We start from the raw sequence: 24,273 nt of genomic DNA on the forward strand, positions 1-24,273 counted from the left end.
GATCTTTTATTTGTTTGAATTTGTTTGGGGGCTACACATGGCTACAGTCAGGGCTTGCATTGAATCTGTACTCAAGGATCACTCACAACAGGGCTCAGGGGACCGTATGTGGTGTTGGGGACTGAACCATAGAGGGTCAAAGCAGGTTGGCTACGGTGCAGTATCTCTTTGGATACTACACCAGGAAAGGATAACCTGGGCATTACAGATAGCATAATATAAATGTGGCAATTGTGGAAATCAGACTCCCTTTCCTCCTTTCTCCAAGTTTGTTATTGATACTTTTTGTTGTCTTTGTAGTTGTTACTGTTGGTTAAATGCCATTTAGACGATAATTGTGAAAAGTCTATTTCTATAATATGCAATCACAGATGTTTTGACTGTTAGTGTTTAGTTAACAATTAGTCTGAGATATTCTAAAATGTTTTAAACTAGTAAATAGGGGATATGACACCTGTCTTACATGAAGTCTATGTGGGGTTCAATCCCCAGTACCATAGGAGTGACCCTGAACACAGTCAACAGTAAATGCTGAGCACAGCTGGGTGTGACCCCAAAACAAACTAAAAGTTCTGTCTTAGCTGGGTAATTCTGTATCTATGTTGGGATATGCTTAGACACAACCCACTAAAAGGTCTGCCTCAGTTCTGATTTATTGCTTGCCTTGTGCTAAAAGTAGGGTATTGATAAGCCACTAGGGTCCTCTCAAGTCTTTTTTCTCTGAGCAAGTACTCAGCCCTTAGTAGGTGTGCATAACCTTCTAATTTCCTAGGAATGTATCAAAACTTCAAAACTCCTATGGACAACTTATCCTTATCTTTTTCATTTTCTTTCTTCTTTATTTTGTTGTTGTTGTTAGTGGTGGTGGGAGTGTGGAGGGGGGTAAGGTGGTTTGGGTCACATACCCCTGGCTCTGCACTATAGGGTCATGTACACTTAGGGAGCTATATGAGATGCCAGTGATCAAACCTGGGTCAGGCGCCAAACACAGTTAAGGTGTGTGCAAGGCAAAGTACCTTAGCCAACCTGCTGAGCTATCTCTTCTGCTCCTTTTCCCTATTTTAGTTCTTACTTGCTTAACTGGCACTGCCTCCTCCGCAGCTGTACTGTTAAACAATTGCCACTTACTCTTTTTGAGGAAGACCCCTGGGGAAAAGGCTTTTCCCACAAAAATTCTGAGCACCAAATCAGATCAAATGACAATAAAGCCCTAGAAAGGAGCTTTTCTAGGGACCTGAGAGGGGTCGCACAGGGACAGTGCTCTGGGGCCCTCTGGAGCTCCCTGCAAGGCACACCCCATTCAGTGGTTGCACAGCGGCTGATTTTTACAAGCATCACACTTGCAGGGCTGCTGGCTTTCAAGGTTACTGCAGACCTGAGGAGGAGGAGATGGGAGCGGCTCAAGTCCCAAGGCCACAAACCCACTTCATGAGACTCAGCAGTTTTTCCTGGATAAACACTTCTCAGCTTGTTGGAAGCCTTTGGCCAATTTCAAGGGTTCTGGAAGAGTTGATTTTGGACATCTTTGTCAATGTTTTCACTACTTTTATGGAGCGGTGGATTTACCACCATCAGGTTTTGAAGGTTTACACTGAGTGGAAAAAAATACACTGCTATGAATACTTGTGATAAAGTCCTCATTCTTACCTGCCTTGGGGCCATAAAACCAACTGTGATTATAAATTAAAAGCTCTATCAAAGTTAAAGAGTTTCAAATTTTTCATGTAAATATTCAACTTTTGTATTTTAAAGTTATTATTTCCTTCATATTCTTTGGTCTTCCCATATAGTTGGGAAAAAAATGGATGGTTTTTTTTTTTTTTTTTTTTTTTTTTTGCTTTTTTAAGGGAGTGGTCACATCTGGCGATGCACAGGGGTTACTCCACTCAGGAATTACTCCTGGCAGTGTTCAGGGGACCATATGGGATGCTGGCATTTAGTACGAAAAGTAGCTAAGTTGTTTTGTTTTCTTTTTTAAAACCTGCTTTTAGGATAAATAAGGATCTGGGGGGGAAAATAGAAAATGCAAGTATAGATAAAAGTTATCCCTGAGTCCATTTTTAACTATTTTAAGTTTATTTTTACTTCTTTAATAATGCTAATACAGAAAGCACAAAGATCAGGGGTCAGACAGACTCCATACTCCAATTCCATGTCCTCCCTTTACTCAGAGGGGTGATCCTGGGGGAGATACTCTACCTCTCTGTGCTACCATTTTTAAACAGACTTATTAGTTATTATGTTATTAGGTTTCATTAGGCTAAAATATAATTTATGTGAAAGTATCTGGAACATGTATGCAATAAAGACTCAGTTAAGAACATTTTTTTTCCAGGGCTGGAGCAATAGCACAGTGGGTAGGGCGTTTGCCTTGCACGCAGCTGGCCCGGGTTCGAATCCCAGCATCCCATATGGTCCCCCCAAACACCACTTGGAGTAACTCCTGAGTGCCTGAGCCAGGAGTAACCCCTGTGCACCACCGGGTGTGACCCAAAAAAGAAAAAAAATGGGGCTGGAGCAATAGCACAACGGGCAGGGTGTTTGCCTTGCACGCGGCCGACCCGGGTTTGATTCCCAGCATCCCATATGGTCCCCTGAGCACCGCCAGAAGCAATTCCTGAGTGCACAGCCAGGAGTAACCCCTGTGCATCGCCAGGTGTGACCCCCCCCCAAAAAAAAAGCAAAAAAAAAAGAACTTTTTTCCCCCAATTATATTGGAAGACCAAAGAATATGAAGGAAATAATATTAAAATATAAAAGTCAAATATTCCAAGCACAGATTTACCTATAGGCCTAGAAATAGGCCTAGAAATTAGCTGTACAAGAAGAGACTAAATTAAGGTTAATAAATCCTTTTCTGAAAATCAATTTATTATGCATTTTATGTGAAAAAATTAAGGTACAAGTTAAGTAGTTAAAATATAGTTTAGTAAGTAGACAGCAGAGCTTCTGGTGCATAGAATACACCCAATAAAGGCGAGCAAATGTGTTCTTCAAATTCAGAAAAAGCTCAATAAGAAATGGAAAACAATGCAAACCTAATTTTTCTAGAAAACCAAGTCATATGAAACAATTCCCTCTAAAACTATGATTGAAAACAAGATTTTGTACCAACCTTTTAAGAGAAGTTTTATATTTTTCTCCTTTTGACCATTTTTTGTGTTTAAAAAAATGACGAAAATAATGTTCACTAAAAGAGAGTTTTTATGAAAACAGAAAAATTTTGGACAAAACAGAAGCAAGTCATAAGTTTTTCTGGCCACTTTAGAGTCAATATATCAAAAGCATCTCAATGATCTCAAGCTCCACAACTATAATTTCTTATATCTAACTAACTCAAAGCAGTTTTCTTATGGTCTCTGTGTTCTCTATAAAAATCCAGTGCTTTGTCCCACTTGTCAACATTAACTCTAGCAGCAAATCTTCCATCTGTTTACCATCTTTATCTGAATGCCTCCCCTGCAAAACAAACAAAACTCAGACTGTACATCCCTGACATTTGAACTTAAAAGAAAACATACAATGACCAAAAGAAAATTATGTCCAATAAAATTTAGTAATAGCTATAATGTACCTACCAGACATTTACAATATACTAGGAAATATCCCTTATAAAGGCTACACAGTATAATCTTACCATCTCTCTGAGGTAGTTACTATTTTAATTTCAATATTTTTTTTAGATGAGAAACTTATCCAAAGGAACCTGACCAAGGTCAAAGAGCTATTCAACTACATGTGGATTCAAGATTTAGACCTAGGAAATGATCTTAAACAGTTACACTGTAGAGAAACTTAATTTCAAGTTCCACTTTTTTAACTCAAAAAAATAACTGCAGCTCTGAAGAACAACCATTATCTTAGTATGACAAATGTCTCAAACCCATCTGTCCCCTCCCCCTCAGCTTCAATGATCCAAGAGTCACTTATTTATCAGTTGCCCACACTTCAATCCACCCAGCATCCCACACTGCCAGGACGTCAAGTAAAGAGGAAGGAGGGGGAGCAGGAGAAAGTGGGAAAGAAAAAGGGCAGGGCGAAAAAAAAAACATATAAAAGAATGAGAGACATTTAATGTAGGATCCAAGAAATATACAGTGATTAAAACAATAAAAGTCAAGTTTGATTAATGGCAAGAAAATAGATCTTCTGTAGAGATGACAACGTCCTAGCTATACACAGCTACACTGCACCCCTCCTCCCACTTCCACGGTGCTTTGACTTTGTAGTGCTTAAAAAATTAGGGCACCGAGGTAAGTCTCAATGAACAGATTTAACCACTTTGTACTTTTGCAAACTTCATCATAAAGCAGTCAGTATGCCAGCCAATGCAGAATAAGATTTTTCACCTGAGACTACAGTCAGGGTGTATGACAGGTGATATGAAGTTATTTACTAGCCAGTTCTTAAACTTTTCTTAATCCTGTCTTGGTTAAGAGAAGTTTTATATCAAAGATATAAGCAAGGGGAGGTATAGAGAGTGAGAGAGAGAGAGAGAAAGAGAGAGGAGAGGGAGGGGGAGGTCAAGGAGAAGGAGAGGGAGAAGGAGAGGGAGAAGAAGAGGGAGAAGGAGAGGGTTCTTTGTTCTTTGCTAAATTTTCCCATAACTGGAAGCAGTGATCATTTGTTCACAACCCTGTATGATTTTGCACACAGCAGATAAGCTCTGAGAAACATATACTCAGTGTCAGAGAAAAGAAACATCAAAGCAGCCCCCACATTCATTTTAGATAACACGGCATGGCTCTCTGGGCTTCTTAAAATCCAACGGGTGAGGGTGGTAGGGCAAGATTAGCCCCACCACCCTCACCCGTTAAGCAAGGTTGTAATCCAAAGAGGTTCACTTTCTTTAGACTTCAGTCACTGAAAATATGTGGAGGCCGCCGGGTTGCCTTTTGCCTCATCGGCAGAGATAGCTCCTTGGAAACATTGCTAGGACACAAAAACAGAGAATGCAAGAAAATTCGCATCATTTCCAAGGGACTCGCTGCTTCCAGGAATGCTAATTTCAGTGATAATTCTCTGCCCTTCCTTCCCAAGATGTGAGTGCTATTATCAAAGAGATCTGGGCTGTTTTTCTGGTGGTGAACTCCTAGCTTCCTCAAACACTACAGAGTTAGTTTTAACCAAGAAAGCTAGGGAGGCCTGCATTAGAAAAACAGTTTCCAAGTAATGGGTTCCTCTAAGAATATCGTTCTATCATGCAGCCTTAAAGAAACACTAAAAACAAGCCTAGTGAGGATAAAAATCTCCATTCTGGCAGGTTGGCCTCAACAACAGTCATGTTTCTGAAGAAGACACCGATACACACGTCAGATCTGCACCCAACTCAGACCCACCAAGGCCAGGAACATATAAAGGTGGAGCAAAGGTCTCAAAGTCTGTAAGAAGCAGGAAACTAGGAACATCTGGAAAGAAGAAGCTTAACTGGGATGTGCAAAAACAAGCAAGTGGTTCAAGGGCAGAAAAGGAGGTGAGTCTGGTCCCTCATCACCACGTTGTCTATACCCAAGGGTACCACTGCCCTTCCCAGGCCTCCATCCCACCCCCACCTCCAAACACACAAACTGGCAGACAGGCCCATTCCATCAGCAGCACACACAGAGGACATGCTACACACAGCTCCTCGGCACACAGCACGGGCTCTGGAGGACTCAGGGAGCTGCAGTCTTTTGACACTTATTCCATTTAGTACTAAACAGATTAACTTCTCTGAGTCATAAAAACAGTGATGTATGCTTGCCTACTGCCCAAGGTCATGTGTCGGACATAAGAGCACTTGCAGAGTTACACTCTCAAGAAGAGAGAATCCAGCAGATGAAATCCAGGAGCTAAAGCCTGGTAGAATATAGAAGACTGGCTACCTACAAAAAGTACAAAATGCTCAGGCAAATGGAGAAGAGTCCAAACTATGGCCCAAAGGCAACTATGCAAATAAACCAAGTGCCCATGTGCCATCCAGCCCGAGGCCATCAGGAATGGGAAACACCAGTGCACCAGCACAGGCCACGTCACACGTGGTGCAGGCTCCCAGCTAGAGCTCGGTCACGCTGGGAAGCAATGGCAGTGCCAGCACGCTACCCGCCTGCTCCGCTTGTACCCCACACCTCTGGAGCCCTTGCACACTCCAGGAGGGGCATCACTTGGGAAGGCAGCCAGGTCACTTTTCGCTCTTGAAAACAGTACCACACTTGGAGGAAAATGTAGGCAGAACCCTCCATGATATCGATGCTAAAAGCATCTTTAAGGATGGAATGCCACTGACCAAGCAAGTGGAAACAAACATAAACACATTTGTCCCATTGGACTACATTAAACTAAGAAGCTTCTGCACTTCAAAAGAAACAGTGACCAAAATACAGAGAGAGCCCACAGAATGGGAAAGAATATTTACCCAATACCCATCTGATAAGGGATTAATATCCAGGATGTTCAAGACACTAGTAGAACTGTACAAGAAAAAAACCTCCAACCCCATCAAAAAATGAGGAGAGGAAATGAACAGAAGCCTCCTCAAAAAAAGAAATACAAATGGCCAAAAGGCAGATGAAAAAATGCTCTACATTGATAGTCATCAGGGAGATGCAAATCAAAACAACAATGAGATATCATCTCACACCAGAGAGACTGGCACACATTCAAAAGAACAAAAGCAACTAATGCTGGAGTGGATGTGGGGGGAAAGGGATGCTCTTTCACTGTTGGTGGGAATGCTGACTGGTCCAGCCTTTCTGGAAAACAATATGGACAGTCCTTCATATGGAAGCTCAATTTCTAATTTTTATTAGAAATTGAGCTTCCATATGACCACTTCTGGGAATATATCCCGAGGGTGCAAAAAAGCAAAGTAGAAATGACATCTGTACCTATATGTTCATTATAGCAGTTCAATAGCTATATATATTGAACATCATATGTTCAATAGCCAAAATCTAGAAACAACTCAAGTGCCTGAAAACAGGCAACTGGTTAAAGAAACTTTGGTACATCTACACAATGGAATACTATGCAGCTGTGAGGAGAGATGAAGTGATGAATTCATGAAATTTGCTTATAAGTGGATAGACATGGAGAGTATCATGCTAAGTGAAATGAGTCAGAGAGAGAGGGACAGATAAAGAAGGACTACACTCATTTGTGGAATATAAAATATAACATGAGACTGACATCTAAAGAAAGTAGATAAGTAGATACGAGGGCCAGGAAAATTGGCCCATAGTTGGAAGCCTGCCTCAGCTAGAATAGAGATCGCTAAGAAAATGATGGTTGGAGGAATCAGTCGGGATGGGAGATGTATGCCAAAAGTATGCCAAAAGTAGATAAAGGACCAAACATGATAACCTCTCAGTATCTGCATTGCAAACCATAATGCCCAAAAGTAGAGAGAGCGTATGGGGAATACTGTTTGCCATAGAGGCAGGGGGAGGGTGATTAAAGGGGGGGTATTACTGTATCACTGTCATCCTGTTGCTCATCAATTTGCTCAAGCGGGCACCAGTAACGTCTCCATTGTGAGACTTGTTGTTACTGTTTTTGGCATATCAAATATACCACGGGCATCTTGCCAGGCTCTGCTGTGCAGGCGGGATACTCTCGGTAGCTTGCCAGGTTCTCCAAGAGGGGCAAAGGAATCGAACCTGGGTCGGCCGTGTGCAAGGCAAATGCCCTACCCGCTGTGTTATTGCTCGAGCCAAGGGATATACTGGGGATATTGGTGGTGGGGAATGTGCGCTGGTGGAGGGATGGGTGTTTGATCATTGTGTGGTTGTAACTCAAACACGAAAGCTTCTAACTATATCTCATGGTGATTCAATAAAAGAAAAAAGAAAAAAAAGAAAACAGTACTGCTACAGTGAAGAGAACAGGCAGCCTCTTGCCCAGGAGGTGAAGGCAGCTGGAGGGAGGGGAGGAAGTGAATGTTCAGAGAAGAACTCCCGAGTTCCAGATCCCCATGCTGTCTGGCACCTCGCGCCCTCTCGCCCCAGCACACAGCCAGCACTTCAGAAACCATGTGGCAGTCCTAGAGGTGTACAGACAGCCCTGCAACACACGGAGTGCACTAGCCCATGTCAAACAAATAGTCATTTTTGCACATGGTCCATTCCGAATGATGTCCAATTTAAAGGGATGCTTGCAGAGGCCAGGGTCATCCTCATGGTTAGGAGCCCTGGCTTGTGCCTCAGAGCAGGACTGGAGTATGAGAGGCCCTGAATTCTTCCCCAGACACTGCCCCTTAACACCCAGGTGATCCCTAACCGAAAGTGAGACCTCTCCATGTGTAACCTCCTCACAGGCAACAAGGCAGCAAGCCCCAGCACTATCACAACAAAAAAAAACAATGAAAATCCAAAGTTAGGGACTGGAGCAATAGCACAGCGGGTAGGGCGTTTGCCTTGCATGTGACCTACCCAGTTTCGATTCCCAACATCCCATATGGTCCTCTGAGCACCGCCAGGGGTGATTCCTGAGTGCAGAGCCAGGAGTAACCCCTGTGCATTGCCAGGTGTGACCCAAAAAGCAAACAAAAAAAAAAATTCAAAGTTAAACAGCTTCCAAACATACAAGCTTGCAATTGTATCCACTATGGTTCTGTGAATTTTACTTCCCCTCTCTTACATCTCTTTCTGTTTCCTGCTTCAGTCCACTCTTAAAAGATACTCCATTCCAGGTGTGTCCTGTCTAGCCTGGGAAGCAAAAGCTCTTATTTGGAATACTGTGAGCCACAATTTCTTTTTGTCAGCTTTTCTGTGTCCCTGTGAATTTCTCTTCATAGCAGAATTAAGAGAAAATTCTCAGCCCTTTACTCATCGTTAAATCAACTTAGTCATTCTTTTCTGACTCTACATAGAAGTACTACGAACAGAGTCAGAGTACTCTGATATAACCCAAATAACTTTGAGCACCAGTGAGTATCAGAGGAAGAAAAAGTGAAGTGAGGGTCACTGTCACTGTCATCCCGTTGCTCATTGATTTGTTCGAGCGGGCACCAGTAACGTCTCTCATTGAGAGACTTATTGTTACTGTTTTTGGCATATCCAATACGCACGGGTAGCTTGCCAGGCTCTGCGGAGTGGGCTCGATACTCTCTGTAGCTTGCCGGGCTCTCCGAGAGGGGCGGAGGAATTGAACTCAGGTCAGCCGCGTGAAAGGCGAACGCCCAACTACTATGTTATCACTCCAGCCCGAAGTGAGGGTAAATACTGAAATCAAGGTGGAAACATGGGGACTGGGGTGGGAGTGAATGAGGAAAAAAATTAAGAACCCTGGAGTTCATTTTGTGATCCATACAAGATAAAAGAAAGGGAGAAAAAAAATTTCAAATTTGTCTCTTCTGCGAAGCAGGATGATGAACAAACTCTTTTCTCCTTTATGTTTGTCTACATTATTAATATTTCTATATTGGCATGCATGCTCTTCTAGTAAAGTTAGTTTTTAAAAGCTGGAAGAAAGAGGTGGAGAGAGTTAACTGGTCAAGATGAACCATGAACAGGTCCAAACTGAGATGAGAGGAGCCTTGGACCACCGCTGGGAGCCTTGGTGCTGGCAAAGCAGAGAGCCCCGCCAGCTGGGTCCCAGTTGTTTCAGAAGCACAAAATAAACAGACAGCAAAACAAGCAAGTCTGACCTTTCACCGGCAGCTCATTCCACTTTAGCAAAACCCTCAGACCTAGAAAAGAAAGTGACTTTTAAAGAAATTTAAAGAATAAAAATAAAGGGCCTGGGTACAAAAGAAATCAGAGGCTGGGGGCAATGTCTGGCATTGAACCTAAGGCCAAGGTGTTCACGCCTGAAACGCCAACTACCTGGAGTTACTCAGAAGACACCTGCATTCTTGGTAGATGCTGCTTTTAAGAAACCTTGTAATACCAAATTCTTTGCTCTACTTAAAATAGTTAGCTCCTTTGTTGTAGATTAACTATCCACAAACCTGGAGGTTTAACTCAGGACCCTCAATTCTGTTACCTTAGTCTGCATGTTTATGGCATATCTGGGAGCCCAATGTGCATTTCTATAAAAATGAAAGCAAACTGAATAAGCACGACAAAACTTGCTCACTCATGGGAGAGGAGGATCTGGGAAGGCTTTCCTGGAGGAGGTGGCACCTGAGACAGAGTTTAAATGCTAAGTAGGTACTTGCCAGGCACAAAACAAATGTGCCTGGGTCAGGCTGACACAAAGCCCTTGACATTCAGAGAAAGAAAAGTTGGACTAGAACAAATGGCTTAGCATGATAGAAAGGAAAGCTGAGTGCATCCTTGAAGAAGTAGTGTTTGAGAAGAAGAGGAAGGGAAGGAAGGACAGTGTAAGAAAAATAAACTGCAGGAAGAAGTAGAATGTGGGACATTTATTTTTGCAGCAAACATTTGCTCAATACCCGTTCAGTTCCAGGCCCAGGGCTAAGAGCCCAGTGTGAAAGATAGATCTTATGAACCATCAGACAGTAGCCCCAAGAGATTAATATTATTCCTTCTCCCCACCCGCGCCAGTAAACATTGAGGAAATAGAGGAAGCTATCTCTCCAAGAACTAATAGCTAACAAGTAACATAAACCTAATGTGAGGTGTCTGATAACAGACAGGCTCCAGAAAAATGCTGATGAATTGCTGGTTTCTTAATACTGTGTTAAAGCTCCAAAGACGGGAAGAATGTCATGCAGTCCCTGTTACTACTTAAATATGTATATATGTATACATATACATATATATATGAATACTTCTTTTTAAACCTTGGAGGATAAATATGACAAGTCATGAGTTCCACTGTATCCAGGTTTGGGGGAACAATTACCAGCAGGACAAGATCAGGGCCTGGAAACAGTCTGATCATAACAACTGGCAACCAAATAGGTGCATCTACTTCAGAAAGTGTTTGAGTAGGAAGAGGAGCAGATCCAGGGCATCTGAGGAAGATCTGTTTGCACCAAAAGAGTCTCATGAGCACAGAGCCAGACTAAGATCTGTGTGGAAAATGTTAAAGAAGCTCCATGCCAGAAACACAGACTCCCCACTCGACTGACGACCCGCAGGAGACGGCGCAGTAACTGACCCATCTTCCAAGGAGCCCGGCTTAATTACTCAGCAGTTGTCTAAAATCAGCACAGGAATTGGCCAGGCTTCCCATCCAGACCAAGTCAAGTTCGGAGTCCTCCCATGGGAATCATCTCTCCCGAAAATAAGAAAGCTTTTAGCCGACAGCATATGTGTCTAAATACAAGCATACACACAAACTAATGGTCTTGACAAAGAACAAAATATTAGCTTAAATTTTCCTTCTGTGCATAGTCATGTGAATTTAGGTAAAGAAAGGAAAGGGTGGGACAAAGAGATAGGGCAGCAGTGACAGCACCTGCCTTGCTCATAGCAGAGGCTGGTTCCATCCCCAGCACCACAAATAGCCCCCTAAGCACCACCAGGAGTGACCCCTGAGCACAGAACTAGGAACAAACCATGAGCACTGCCAGGTGAGCCTCCCCACCCCCCCCCACACACACAAAAAAAAAGGAAGAAAAGAATTTTTGTTGTTGTTGTTGATTTCCATTGTTGTTTTGTTTTTCAGGTGATGGAAAATTTATTTTAGGTTTCTAGTAATTCTTCCATTGCTACCTAAATTTAACATCCCCTACCCCCACCCCGGGAAGGCATGGTTCTTGTGGACTTACAAGAAACTACAAAACTCTAATCAGAAATTCTATAAATCTTCGCAATAACTAAATACAAAATTAAATTTTCCTCTTGAATTTATTTCATGTATTAAATTCTTTAGAACACTGTTTCTCAACCATTTTTTCTGACTGCAACTCCTTCTGAATTTGTTTCCTTCCTACATTCTTCCTGTCCTATTGTTCGGCCTCCTAGCTTCCTGCAGCAGGTCCCCACTGAAATACTTTTCACCTCTGGCACCCCTAGAAGATCCCAGGGGTCCAACAGGAGGCCACATCCCACAAGTGAGAAACCCTGCTTTAGAATAGAATTCTGAAGATTGTATTCATATATTGGCATCTCATTTTGAGAGGAAAACCTGATGTTGTTTATGATTAAAGGAACGTCACACAAAAAGTTCCTTCCTATGTCTGGAATGTCTGAAGTGGGCTGGCAGGCCCGGGACCCTAAGCACCACCAGCAATCCAGCCTCTGCCCACAACCCTAATATCCATTATGCTACTAGTGTAAAATTAAATTTAAAATACAGCTTTTCTGAAAAACTTCTAAACATGTACTTTCATGAAATAAAAGATAACTATTGCAAAACATGTTTACAACTGAAGATGCCAACTGCAGTCCAATTTGATCTAAGAGCTTTTTAATCCAGGAGTTGATTGAGGGATATTTGCAGTATAAGTAGACCTCAGTGAGTTTTTATGTTTGGGGGTTTTTTTGGGGGTTTTTTTGGGTTTTTTTTTTTTTTTTTTGGTTTTTGGGTCACACCCAGGGATGCACAGGAGTTACTCCTGGCTCTGCACTCAGAAATCTCTCCTGACGGTGCTCAGGGAACCATATGGGATGCTGGGAATCGAACCTGGGTTGGTCGCATTCAAGGAAACGCCCTACTTGATGGGCTATCTCTCCAGCCCCTCAATGAGTTTTAATGACCCTGAGATCATTTCTGTCTTTCCTGTTTTGCCTCACACAACATTAGAGTTTCCCAGTGTTTTGACATTTCCTTAGAGATATCTAAGTAATAGGACTCACCTAACAAGAGCAATAAATCTTCCCTACTATAATGTATGAGTCTGTTCCAACTGCCCATCATTTTAAAACTTACTCCAACTCAGTACAACTGAAAACTGCAAAACATGGACTAAAGAAAAATAATTAAAATATGACCTAAGGCTATAACCTAAGTAAAATATACCTAAGGATAAAGTACAGGAGATAAGGTGCTTGCCTTGCATGCAGCCGACACTGGTTCAAACCCCTGGTGCTACACGTGGTTTCCCATGCAACTTCAGGAGTTATCCCTGAGCGTAGCCTGGGTTAGCACTAAATTTGTGGGTGTATGTGTGTATCCTGAACATTAATATTTAAGGCAGCAGAGACAGATGGCAACTTCTACCACATTCTAAGAAGCAGAAATGTTGATGGTCCTATAGTAACTAAAGCTGAAAATGGGACAGTACTCCATATTCCAGATATATTTAAACCATCCCACTATGGAAATGAAAGGCGGCTCTATATCTAAAATCATGAAAGTCATGCCCTGCCCCAGATCTGCCTACCTCACAAATAACCCTTTTCAACTTCTAGTCTGTGTTTATCTATGACATTTCCCCAGAAATGAACATGAGACCAAGAGACCTAATATAATATTCTAAATAGATTCTTCAAGAGGTACCACATGATAAACAGTTATACAGATAAGATTTGAAAATTCCGTGGCCTATTGGTTAATGGACTCACTTTTTAGTATAGAGAGGAAGTTCTTTGGATTGCTGAAGTTTTCCTAGAGCTGATTTCAAACTGCTTCCTCTAGATACTTCTGGAAAATTTTCTACAAGTTTGCTTTCTTCCTTCATGACCCCACTTCACTATACGTCTGGTGCTCATTCAGTCAAGGTGTCACTTCTGCCCCTCAAATATGTAAGTTAACCAGGGTTGATTTCCTATCTACCAGGAAAAACAACAAATACATCTGTGAAGATGCAACTGACAGGCACTTTCAGGACCATGGAAGATCTGGCCACAAAAAATTGAGCTCACTAGTGACTAGCCACCCTGGTCTCTGGCAGAGTTAGCATCATGTGGGCACTCAGTAGAACTGCAGGTCTTCTATTCCCACTCCAAACCTACAAATTTAGAGGGGAGGGAGAGTGGGGTCTCGCCAGCTTTTCAGGAGGCCTGCGTTCAAGCATTTGGGAAGACAAGCTGTAATGCAGCAACCATCTAACCACTAGTGTTGGACCCTCAGGCCTGCAGGTGGCACCAAAGGCCAGCAGGCAAGGGAGAGGAGTAGGAAGCTCAAGGGGAGTGGGCCAGACTATGGTTCTTTTTTTCTCTTTTTCCCTTTTTTATTTTGGATGGCCACATCCGGCAATGCTCGGGATTTACTCAGGGCCCTGTACTCAGGAATCACTCTTGGTGGTGCTGGGGGACCATATGGGATGCCAGGGATAGAACTTGGGTCGCTATGTGCAAGGCAAGGGCTCTATCTTCTGTACTATCTCTCTGGCCCCTGACTATAGTTCTTTGGAGGAGGGGAGGCTTCTAACTCTCTGGGGACCCCAACTGCAATGATATTGACTAGACTGTCAATTCAGCGCAAAGGCTGGAGGATATGATATAGCTTGGACCCTATGTGCTGGGAACCTCCAGGGTAATACAGCAGTACTCAAGGGTCTTTGGGGAAGCACCTGGTGATGCTGGGGGATGCTGGTGGGGGTGGGTGGAGGAAGGGGCCATGTGGTGCCAGGAATCGAACCTAGAACAGATAACACCCAGATCATGGTCTACTTCCCAGTTCCTGACTATGTGGTTCTTCCTGTCCATCTGTTCAACCTCCCCTGTCCTAAGGGTCACAGAGCATTTCAGCTTTGAGGAGGAACTGAGAGGATGAAATGCCTCTTCTAGGCCTGCATATTTCAGCTGTGCAATCAATTCTGATTTCAGGTTCCTGTTTGTTCAAAGTGTTTGTTTTAGTACTATGAGGATACAAACACCCTTCAGAAGTCAATGCTGATTAAACAGAACAAAATAAGAAATTCTAAAGATCTCTAACCATTTCGTGTATCTGAAAAACAATTCTGTACTTGATTCTGAAAGAATGATTGGAGTTCCTAACCTGAAAAACTTATTGAATGTGACAAAATAAGATTTTTTTTCCTAGTGAAAGCATGTATAAAGGTAACCCTTTGCTGGATTCCTCTAGGAACCTTGAATTAACCATTTCACTAAATAAATATCTCTAGCATGGGCTGGAGAGATAGTACCATTGGTAGGGCCCTTGCCTTGAATGTGGCTGACCCAAGTTCAATCTCCGGCACCCCATATGGCCTTCAGTAGCCCAAAAAACAAACAAACAACAACAAAAAACATTTCTAGCAAAGATGTGATGCAACAGGAACTCTCACAAATTACTGATGGGAGTGTAAATTGGTACAACCATTTTGTAAACTTGTTTAGCTGTCTCTATTAGAGTTGATCATGAAGCACTTGAAATCAGCAATTCTACTTTTCAGTATACACCCCAGTGAAATCACAGAATTTTCTTGAAAATACAATTCACTAGAGTCGAACCAGAAGTACTCTAAATACCTACGTACATTAGAAGAATGTAAGGTAATATACACAGCAATGAAAAACCAAGAAACAGAATCACTGCAACACACTGTACTTACAAGTCACATGCACTTAAAAATGAAATGGGGGAGGGCTAGCAATAAAGGAACATATACTTATACAAAGAGGCGAAAAGAATCTCTGATGACGAGAGTCAGGGTAAAGGAGACGGGGTCCGCAGAACAGCGGCATGAGAACCTTGCTGGAACAGTCTGCATCCTCACTGAGCAATGGCTACAGGAGTGGGCACAAGAAAACTTCTCTGAGCTGAATGCTCAACTGCATATATGCCTCTGTACAGAGCGAGTGGGGTGATAAACAGAACACAAAATATTTATGACAAACTCTCATGCAATAATGCTCAGTATACGCCCTAACAATCTGGGTGCCAGAAAGATGGTACAGTGAGGAAGGCACTTGCCTTGCACTGACCACCGGGGTTCAATATCTGGTCCCCCACATGGCCACGGGTTCACCACCAGGAGAAATCCTTTAACTAAGCCAGGAGTAAGCCCTGCGTACCACAGGATGTGGCCCCAAAACTAACAACAAAACACGAAAAAGCAACAATCCAGACGATCAGGCCAGAGAGATGGTCCAAGGGCCACGCACAAGTGAGGTGCTGAGTCTTAGGGGACACCCAGTTCTCTGCCCCGCCCCCCCCCAGCAGGTGTAACGCTGGTAGCCCGAGGGGGCACTGCACAGGTCAGAGAACACTGAGCAGGAAGAGGAGAGTGGATCCAGTTTTTAAAGTAAATGAATAAGTTTACTGGCGAAGTAAACTGCCAGTATTGTTTGCTGTAAGATACGCTGCGTTTCCTGTTGACTCTCAACTGTTAGCTGAGTCCGCGGAGTGGCGGCTTTTCTCCGCTTTTTCTCTGAGCCCCCAGGCCAGAGACGCTCCCTCGCGGAGAGCGCCTGCGTGGCTCAGCTTTCCAGCTCCCCACCCTGAGCGGGGCGCCCCGGACTGCCGCCGCCCCACTCCCGCGACACGGGGCCCTCCCACATCCCACATCCCGGCGGCCATCCGGAGGGACGCAGAAGCGGGGCCGCGGGGAAACCTGCCCCCCGGCGGGCCGCCCCGCTCCTCACGCCCCGCCCCGCCCCGCGCGCGCGCCCGTCCGAGCCCCGGGAGCCCCGGGAGCCGCGGCGACGCGCGGTCTGCGTGCGGAGCGGGCCCAGCCCGAGCGCGGGTCCACAGCGCGGGTGCGCGCGGGCCCAGGTGCGGGTGCGCGCAGACCCGGACGGAGCGCGCGTAGGCCTGGGTGCGGGTGCGCTCAGGCCCCGGTGCGGATGCGCAGGCCCGGTGCGGGTGCGCGCAGGCCCGGACGGAGCGCGCCTTACCTGGCAGCAGGACGACGCGCTGGCCGCCGTGCGCTCCGGCCCCGCGCTCCGCGCCGCCCTCCATGCCCCGCCCGGCCGGCCGCGTGCAGGCCGCGGGCCCCACGCGGCTGAGCGAAAGTGACGCGAGTAGCGGCGGCCCCGGGAAGCGCGGCGGCCCCGACCCCCGCGGCGCGCGGGCTGCGCTTTCGCTTTCTGGCGTTTCCGGAGCCGGCCCGCCTCCCCCGGCGAGTTTGAAATTTAGCGCCAAGCCCGCCCGTCCGAGGGTGGCGCCACGTCGTCCGGCGGCGGGAAGGGTCGCGGCCTCCCCCCGCGCGCACGGCCAGTGGTAGGTGCTGGTGACGCGGCGCGCGGGGCGGCGACCCTCTCCGGGGCCACCTGCGAGCGCGCCCCGGGGCCCGGGGACGCCGGAGGAGGCGGGGCCAGGCCGGTCCCCGGCAGTCTGGGACGGCCGCGACCCGTGACGCCTGGCGCACGCCGACGAGGCAGAGTCGCCCCCCAGGGCTGAGACCGCCGGGGACTGTCCCCCTCCTGCTGTCACTCTCAGCGTCGGGGGCTGCGACCCCGGAGCTGCTCGGAGTCTGGGCCGCCGCGCTCCCCGCTGGGGCCGGAGGGAGAGTAGCAGGATCTCAAAGGAGATGGAACAGGGAGGAAAGAATGTTGCGCTTTATGGTTTCTCGGGCTAACTCTCTGTCACCAAACAGAGATGCGTAGTTGGAGTCACAAAATGGAAGGCCCGGTACTAATAAAAAGTTTCACAAATTTAAATTTTCAAAATAATGTTAAGAAGAAATTAGGGTCACCAAATGTGCAGGTTAAGTTTAATGAGTTATGAGAAGAGTTACGTGGGCTCGATTTGCTAAGTTATCAAGGAGCCATGTTTTTTAAAAAGAAAAATGAATAGTTCTCGTACGTTAAAAAGCATTTCTCCCTCCTAACGCAGATCCCGAATTCTACTCCCCTCCCTAGGCGCAATTACTATTAACAGGGGTTGGATTTTTTTATTTTTTTATTTTTTTTTTTGGTCTATTCCGGAATTTTCCCAAGTACATACAAGTTTCTGTGGTGTGTGTGTGTCTTGCACAATAGGAAGAATAGTATGCATAATTTATGCGATCCTTTTTGTTAGTTTCATCTTGAAGATAATTCAACAGCACTCAATCTGTCTCAGTCTTATGAAAAAATTTATTTCAATCCCACTTCCCAGGGGAGAGAGTCAAATGCAGCTGAAGTTGACTGCAGGACACACCTGCAGAAAAAGAGGCCTGGCTGAGGGCACCCCGAGGCTGAGGCAGACAGCAGATTGGCATTGCTCCGTTAGCATCTCTCCACGGAGATTATACTATCTGAGAAGCTGTGTCTTCAGACCAAATCCCCAGGCATACCACAATCATTACTAAGAGCTACAAGAAAAATGTTTGCTTGCTCTGACATACAAAGCTGTTTCCATTTTTCTCTGATCTGTTCCAGGCCTTGGCTGCAGGAATATGTATTTTTATGTGATTGTTCTTACAATGTAAAGACAACTTTCTCTGATTTTCTCCCTTAACATTGTCATGTGCTTGTTTCCCATGATACACGGAATAGAGTTGTTAATAAAGATGTTATTTCCAGCACTAAAGAACCATTATCTACTTAACCACTTCAATATTTTGGTTATTTCAATCTGTTATTAGAAATAATGCTACAATGTGTACAATATATGGACTGTGTAGCAGTTTGAAGCAAGATGTATGAAGAGAAGTGGCTGCCTTTTTTAGCAACTAAGAAAAGACAGGAAGAGATTTATAGCAGTATACCACTTAGGTGAATTAAAAACACACCATACAACATATACATATGACAAGGATATGCTTATTTAAGGCCATGTATCGAACACATAAAACATGAATGTCTTTAAAATGGTGGCAAATAAGGGACGGATAACGAATGAGAAGACAAGAAAAATCAAGAACAGAGCCAGGGCAGATAGCAGTCACTGTGTTCTAGGAAGTAGAATTTGGTTATCTCTGATCTTTAGAGCTAAGGACAAATTAATTGCAATAAGAACATAATAATAATAATCTGTATTAAATATTTCTAATTGTTTTCCTTTATCCTCCTACTGAAAAAAAATGTTTACCTTCTTGAAAGGGAGATAAGACTTTTATCCCTGCAGTTTTCAGCATGAAGGCCCAGGTACTAAGCTTCAGACATAAAGTCCTTCAGAGTCCTTCTCACTTGCCTCTGACCCCTTCCCACTGCCCCTCCCGCGCAGCTTCTCCATATCTGGCCAGAAGGAACTGCCCAGAGTCTTATCAGACCCTTGACAGGGTCCCTACTGTCCACTCATCTCATTCCTCACACTTTTCTAATATCCTCCATCACTGCCTGAAAACTGCTCAGGGGGTACCCCTGTGTAAAAAATACAAATGTGCGAGTGCGAAAGGGGTGATGTGATGTGTGTTGTTCGCGGCGCCCCGGGCGGCTCTCTCTCTTTATCGCCACACACATTCGGTGGTCTTGAGTCAAGCTGCTGAGTATGGACCGAATTGGGATGGGACTCCTTTGTGCTCTGCTTCTGTGTGTGCCGCTGTGATCTCTTCTGTCTGTCTCTCTATCTCTGACTCTTTCTCTGTAGTCTCTCCTCTTGTCTCTTCTGACCTCTGTCTCTGTCGTCTCTCCTCTAGTCTCCTCCAATCTCTCTGGATCTCCCTTTCTGGAGCCTTTCTGTTTCTCTCTCTGGAGCCCCACTCGCTCTCACTTCTGACTCTGACCCAATCGATTCTCGCTCTCGCTTCTGACTCTGTCTCTGACTCTGATTCTCACTCGATTTGTGCTTTTTCTTTCCCCTGCTTCTGGCTCCGATGACTCCCTGATTCTCTTTCACCTTGTGCTCTGCTTCTGTGTCTTCTCCCCCTACCTCTCTTACAGTCTTAGTTTATATAGCAATCATAGGGTGGTGACACAAAGGTGGGTTGAACATTAACAAATCAACAAAGAAAGGTAAGACCACTCCTCCAGGAGAGTAACAAAATCTCATCTAAGGAGATTACTCCAGATTACTAGGAGATCCGCTTAAGGGCAGGATCCCATCCAGGGTGTGCTGCTTTCTTCTTTCCTCAGCTAGTAATCCACTTAAATAGCTGTAGTAAATCTACTTCTAATATTTCTAGCAAAGTCATTCTGTATGAGCACAGTAAGAGATATATCAGACTTAAAGTTTGGTTCTTCCTGAGGACATTCACTATATATTCCAGACCACAGTCCTCAGGTCAGGTTAGTCTTCCTAACCCCAGCAGGGTCCTAGTCTCGTCGTTACTTTTGGATCATGACAGCATTTGTCTATGACCATGCTCTCAACTTATAGTTGAGTATTGTGGCACTTTGGCCTGGCCCATTTTGATGCCAGGGTAGCTCATAGCTTGCCCTGGATCCATTTCATCCCTCGTTGGGACCCTGCTTTGGGGGTGCTAGGAACTAAGGGCAACTGAGTCGAGAAAGCAGATGCCCAGGAGTAAATGTTATTGGAGTCAATCAGCTGCCAAGTTACAAAGTATAATATTAACTGTCTTCCTGTGTCCATACAGAAAGGACATTGCTTAAAGGTAAACTATTTTCCCTGTGACAAGGCCAATGTTATCCTACACCCTTGATTGTATGTTTTTTCTCCTTTTATTACTTCCATTGAGGACTAGCTAATCCCTTGCTTTGTTTCTTTTTACTTCACATATGAGCAGGGTCATCAGGTATTTGTCCTTTTTTTCTGACTAATTTCACTTGGCTTAACTACATCCAATTCCATGCAGACGGCAGTGAATTGCAAAATTTCATCTTTTCTCTTACCTGAGTAGTACTGTACTATGTATATATACCACAATTTCTTTATCTACTCATCTGTTGTTGGAGAATTGGGTTGTTTCCAGATCTTGGTTCTAGTGAATCATGCTGCAGTGAGCAAATGTTCTTTTAAATTAATGTTGATACACAGGAATAAAATCATAGGATCAGATGGGTGCTCTAGTCTTAATTTATATAGAAGTCTGAGCCATTTTCTAGAGATACTTAACCAAGAAATAGTCCTACAAGCAATGAATGAATCCCTTTGTAGTTTTTGTTTGGGGTCACACTTGCCAGGGCTCAAGACTTACTCCTGGCTCTGTGCTCAGGGATCATTCCTAGAGGGCATGAGACCATATGGGGTTCCAGGGCTCAAACCTGGTGAGCTGCACGTAAGATAAGTGTTCCAGCCCTTACCATTGCTCCAGCCACATGAGTCTCTTTTCCCAACCTCCCTGCCCCCCTCCCCTGCACTTTTTGTTCCCAGACTTTTTGACATAAGCCATTTCTATTGGTTTCAGGTGATATCTCATTGTTATTTTGATTTGATAACCAGTTATGCTGAACAGTTTTTATATGCCATATTGGCCATCTTTATGGTATCTTTGAGGAATTGTATGTTCATAACTCTCTATTTTATTTGATGATGAGTTTTTTTTAAGGGGTTTGTTTTTTGTTGAGCTTTTTCCCTTGATTTTAATCCTTTGAGGTGCGGATGTTGTGTCTCGATCAGTAGGACATTTTTTATTTTTTAGGCCTCTTTTCTTTCACATGCAGAAGCTTTTTTGTTTGTTTGTTTAACATTCTCCCATTTGTTTATATCTGCTTTTGTTTTCTTTTCCAACAGGGCCTTATCATAAAAGACTCCTCTGAAGTCAAAATCTTAGGTTCTACACCTTTTCCTGAATGTATTTTGTGTAAACAGTTTTGATATCAAGGCCTTTAGTCAATTTTAAATTAATTTTTGTCTACCATGTGAGATAGTTATGTAATTTTACTGTTTTACTTGTGGCTATTCAGTTTTTCCAGCACTGTTTCTCAAAGAATCTCTCCTGTTTCATTTCAATCACTTAGTTCTTTTTGTTTTAAATTAACTGCCCAAAGACCTGATGGTTTGTCTCTGAGTGCTCAGTTCTATTCCATCAGTTTCAGAGTCTGTCCTAATTCTAGTTCCACATGGTTTTATAAAAATCTAAGGGTAACTTGGATATTCTGGAATTTTTATAGTTCTATACAAATTTCAGAAATATTTTTTCTAAGTCTTTGAAACTTCCATTGCAATTTTGATGGAACTTTGTTGCATCTGTAAATACAGCACAGTTTTTTATTTGTAGTGAATGTTTAGGTTGATTTCATGTTTTGGCTATTGTAAACAATGCAGTTTTACACACAGAGGTACAAATATCCTTTCAAATTAGTATCCTCAAATCTTTTGGATAAATGCCTAGGCATGATATTATTGGATCATATGGATTTTTTTCCGTTTGTTTGTTTTGGAGGGCTACACCCACTGGTGGTCAAGGTTTACTCCTGATTCTCTGCTCAGGGACCACTCTTAGTGGGGCTTGGGGGACCATTATGTGGCTTCATGGATGAAACCCAGGTTGGCCACATGCAAGTGTGCTACCTGATGAACTCTCTCTGGCCCATATGGTTTGGGTTTTTTTTTTTCTTAAGAAAATCTCCATATCGCTTTCTATAGAGATTGTACAGTTTATATTTCCATGAGCAGTATACCAGGGTTTGTCGTTAAAGAGGGAAAGGCCTCTCAACATCCTCAGATTTGTTCTTTTCAAGCTTTTGTGATCCAAGCCATTCTCACCAGTATGAAGTGTTATCTCCTTGTGGTTTTGATTTGCACTTCCCCTGTAAAACTGTAAATTTAAACATTTTTCCAGGTGTTGGTACATGTCTTTTTTGAATAAGTGTCTGGTCATATTTTTTTCTCAGTTTTTGAAGACTGGGTTTCAGGCTGGAGAGATGGCTCCACGGCTGGGGAACATGTTTCATACACGAGGAAACTGACTCTGTCCCTCCCAGCACCAATGGCCCCCTGAGCAGAGAGCTGGAGTAACAACACCCATGTTCCCAAAACCAAACACCAAAACAAAAGGCAAATGAATCAGGTTGCTTGTTTGTTAAGTGGTGTGAGTTCTTTAAGTGTTTTGAATATCAGCTTCTTGTTAGATATATGAATGTATCTTCTCCCAGTTGTCAGGTTGTTTTCGTTTCTCTGTTGAAGGTGTTTGCTTTGAAGTACTCCCATTAGTCTCTTCTGGTTTTGATTTTCCTTGTCAAAGAAGTTGGGTTTTCCAAGTACATCTCTCTGGTTGAGGTCCTAGAGAATATCACCTATGTTTCCTCCTATGGATTTTATGGTATTTTTGTTTGTTTGTTTGTTTTTCATGGTTTGACCTAATCCCAAACTTAATTTATTTTAAGTTAATTTTTTCATGTTGGTGTTAAATAATAATGGTTTTTTTTGTGAATTACTTTTTCCCTCTATTTTAATATAAACATTTTCCTCTATTTTAGCACATGTTTTGAGGTGGGGAATTTGGTCCATACCTGATGGTGCTCAGGACTACTGGTGCTGCACTCAGAGATGGCACCTGGCTCACGGGAGCCCTAGATGGTGGTGCCAAGGGTGGATACCAGGTCAGCTATGCACAAGGCAAGTGCCTTAAACTCTATATTATCTTTTGAGCCCCAGAAAACACATTTTTAAAAATTCAACAGATCTTTATAAAAACAAATGAGTCATTATAAAATATTTCTTATTACCTAAGAAATAATTACAGAGACTGGGGGAAGAGCTCAATGGTTGACATCATGCAGTCTATGTAGTAGGCTCTGAGTTTTGCTCCAAGGCACAGCCTGAGCCCCTGAGCAAAACTGGGAGTAGCTGTTTTGGTACCTGAACACTTGAGGTCTAGCAGGGAACCATCAGGGCTATGCCACCAAGGCCACTAAGCATTGGTTGAGTAGCCTCTGGTTCCCAGCACCATATGAGAATAGACATAAGAGGAAAAGAAATTAATAAAATAAATATCCTGTAGAATGCTTATAAATTTTTATTTTTATTTTTATTTTTAGCATATATATGAAACACACTAAAAATATCTTTCAAAACCTCTAGACAGATGAACCCAATTTATTTCTTACTAAAATCAAACCCAAAGTAAAGAACTGGCAAAAAACAAAGTACCCCAAGTTGTGAAAATCCAATAGATTTAGAAGAGATTTAATATTGATTTATTTATTTTAAATGTGAAAAAATTGCCCTAAACTTGTAGCCACATTTTTTTTATAGTTTGGGAAATAATTGACTAAATTATCACTTTACTAAAAACTGACATACCTATAATGAATTAGTCTTTCTCATATTCCTTGTAGATGGATACTGTTCATACATGTTTTCACTGATTTAAAATATCACTTAAGATTTAAGAATGTGTTGAAAGAATGAACAAGATACGGTATAACATTTCTGACTCTGCATTTAATACTGAGATAAAAGGGAACTTTAAGTTGAATTTTTTTACTGCAGTGCTCAGACTATATGTACAAGATGTATCAATTTGGGAATAAAAAAAGGAAAAATAATACTTCTTTCATTTTCTAATCAAGTATTTTTTAAAAATAACAGATTAAGCACTGTAGCACTGCCCTGTTGCTCATCAATTTGCTTGAGTGGACACCAGTTACGTCTCCATCATGATACTTGTTACTGTTTTTGGCATATCGAATATGCCATGGGTAGCTTGTCAGGCTCTGCCTTGCAGGTGGGATACACTCAGTAGCTTGCCGGGCTCTCGAGAGGGATGGAGGAATTGAACTC

General features: G+C 43.3%; 1 protein-coding gene across 4 annotated transcripts in view; it reads right to left on the bottom strand.

Annotated features, from left to right (window-relative positions):
- RNASEH2B (ribonuclease H2 subunit B) overlaps positions 1 to 17,207 on the bottom strand; it is an 84,029-nt gene extending 66,822 nt beyond the window's left edge. For all 4 annotated transcript variants that reach the window (XM_055123896.1, XM_055123895.1, XM_055123894.1 and 1 more), the window contains exon 1: positions 16,617 to 17,207. In XM_055123896.1, the coding sequence (XP_054979871.1) occupies positions 16,617 to 16,680 (64 nt within the window). In that variant the 5' untranslated portion in view covers positions 16,681 to 17,207. The remainder of the gene's footprint in view (positions 1 to 16,616) is intronic.
- Between the last annotated feature and the right edge of the window lie 7,066 nt (positions 17,208 to 24,273).

Source organism: Sorex araneus, chromosome 1 (assembly GCF_027595985.1).
Source record: "Sorex araneus isolate mSorAra2 chromosome 1, mSorAra2.pri, whole genome shotgun sequence".
In the NCBI taxonomy this organism is placed as follows: domain Eukaryota; kingdom Metazoa; phylum Chordata; class Mammalia; order Eulipotyphla; family Soricidae; genus Sorex; species Sorex araneus.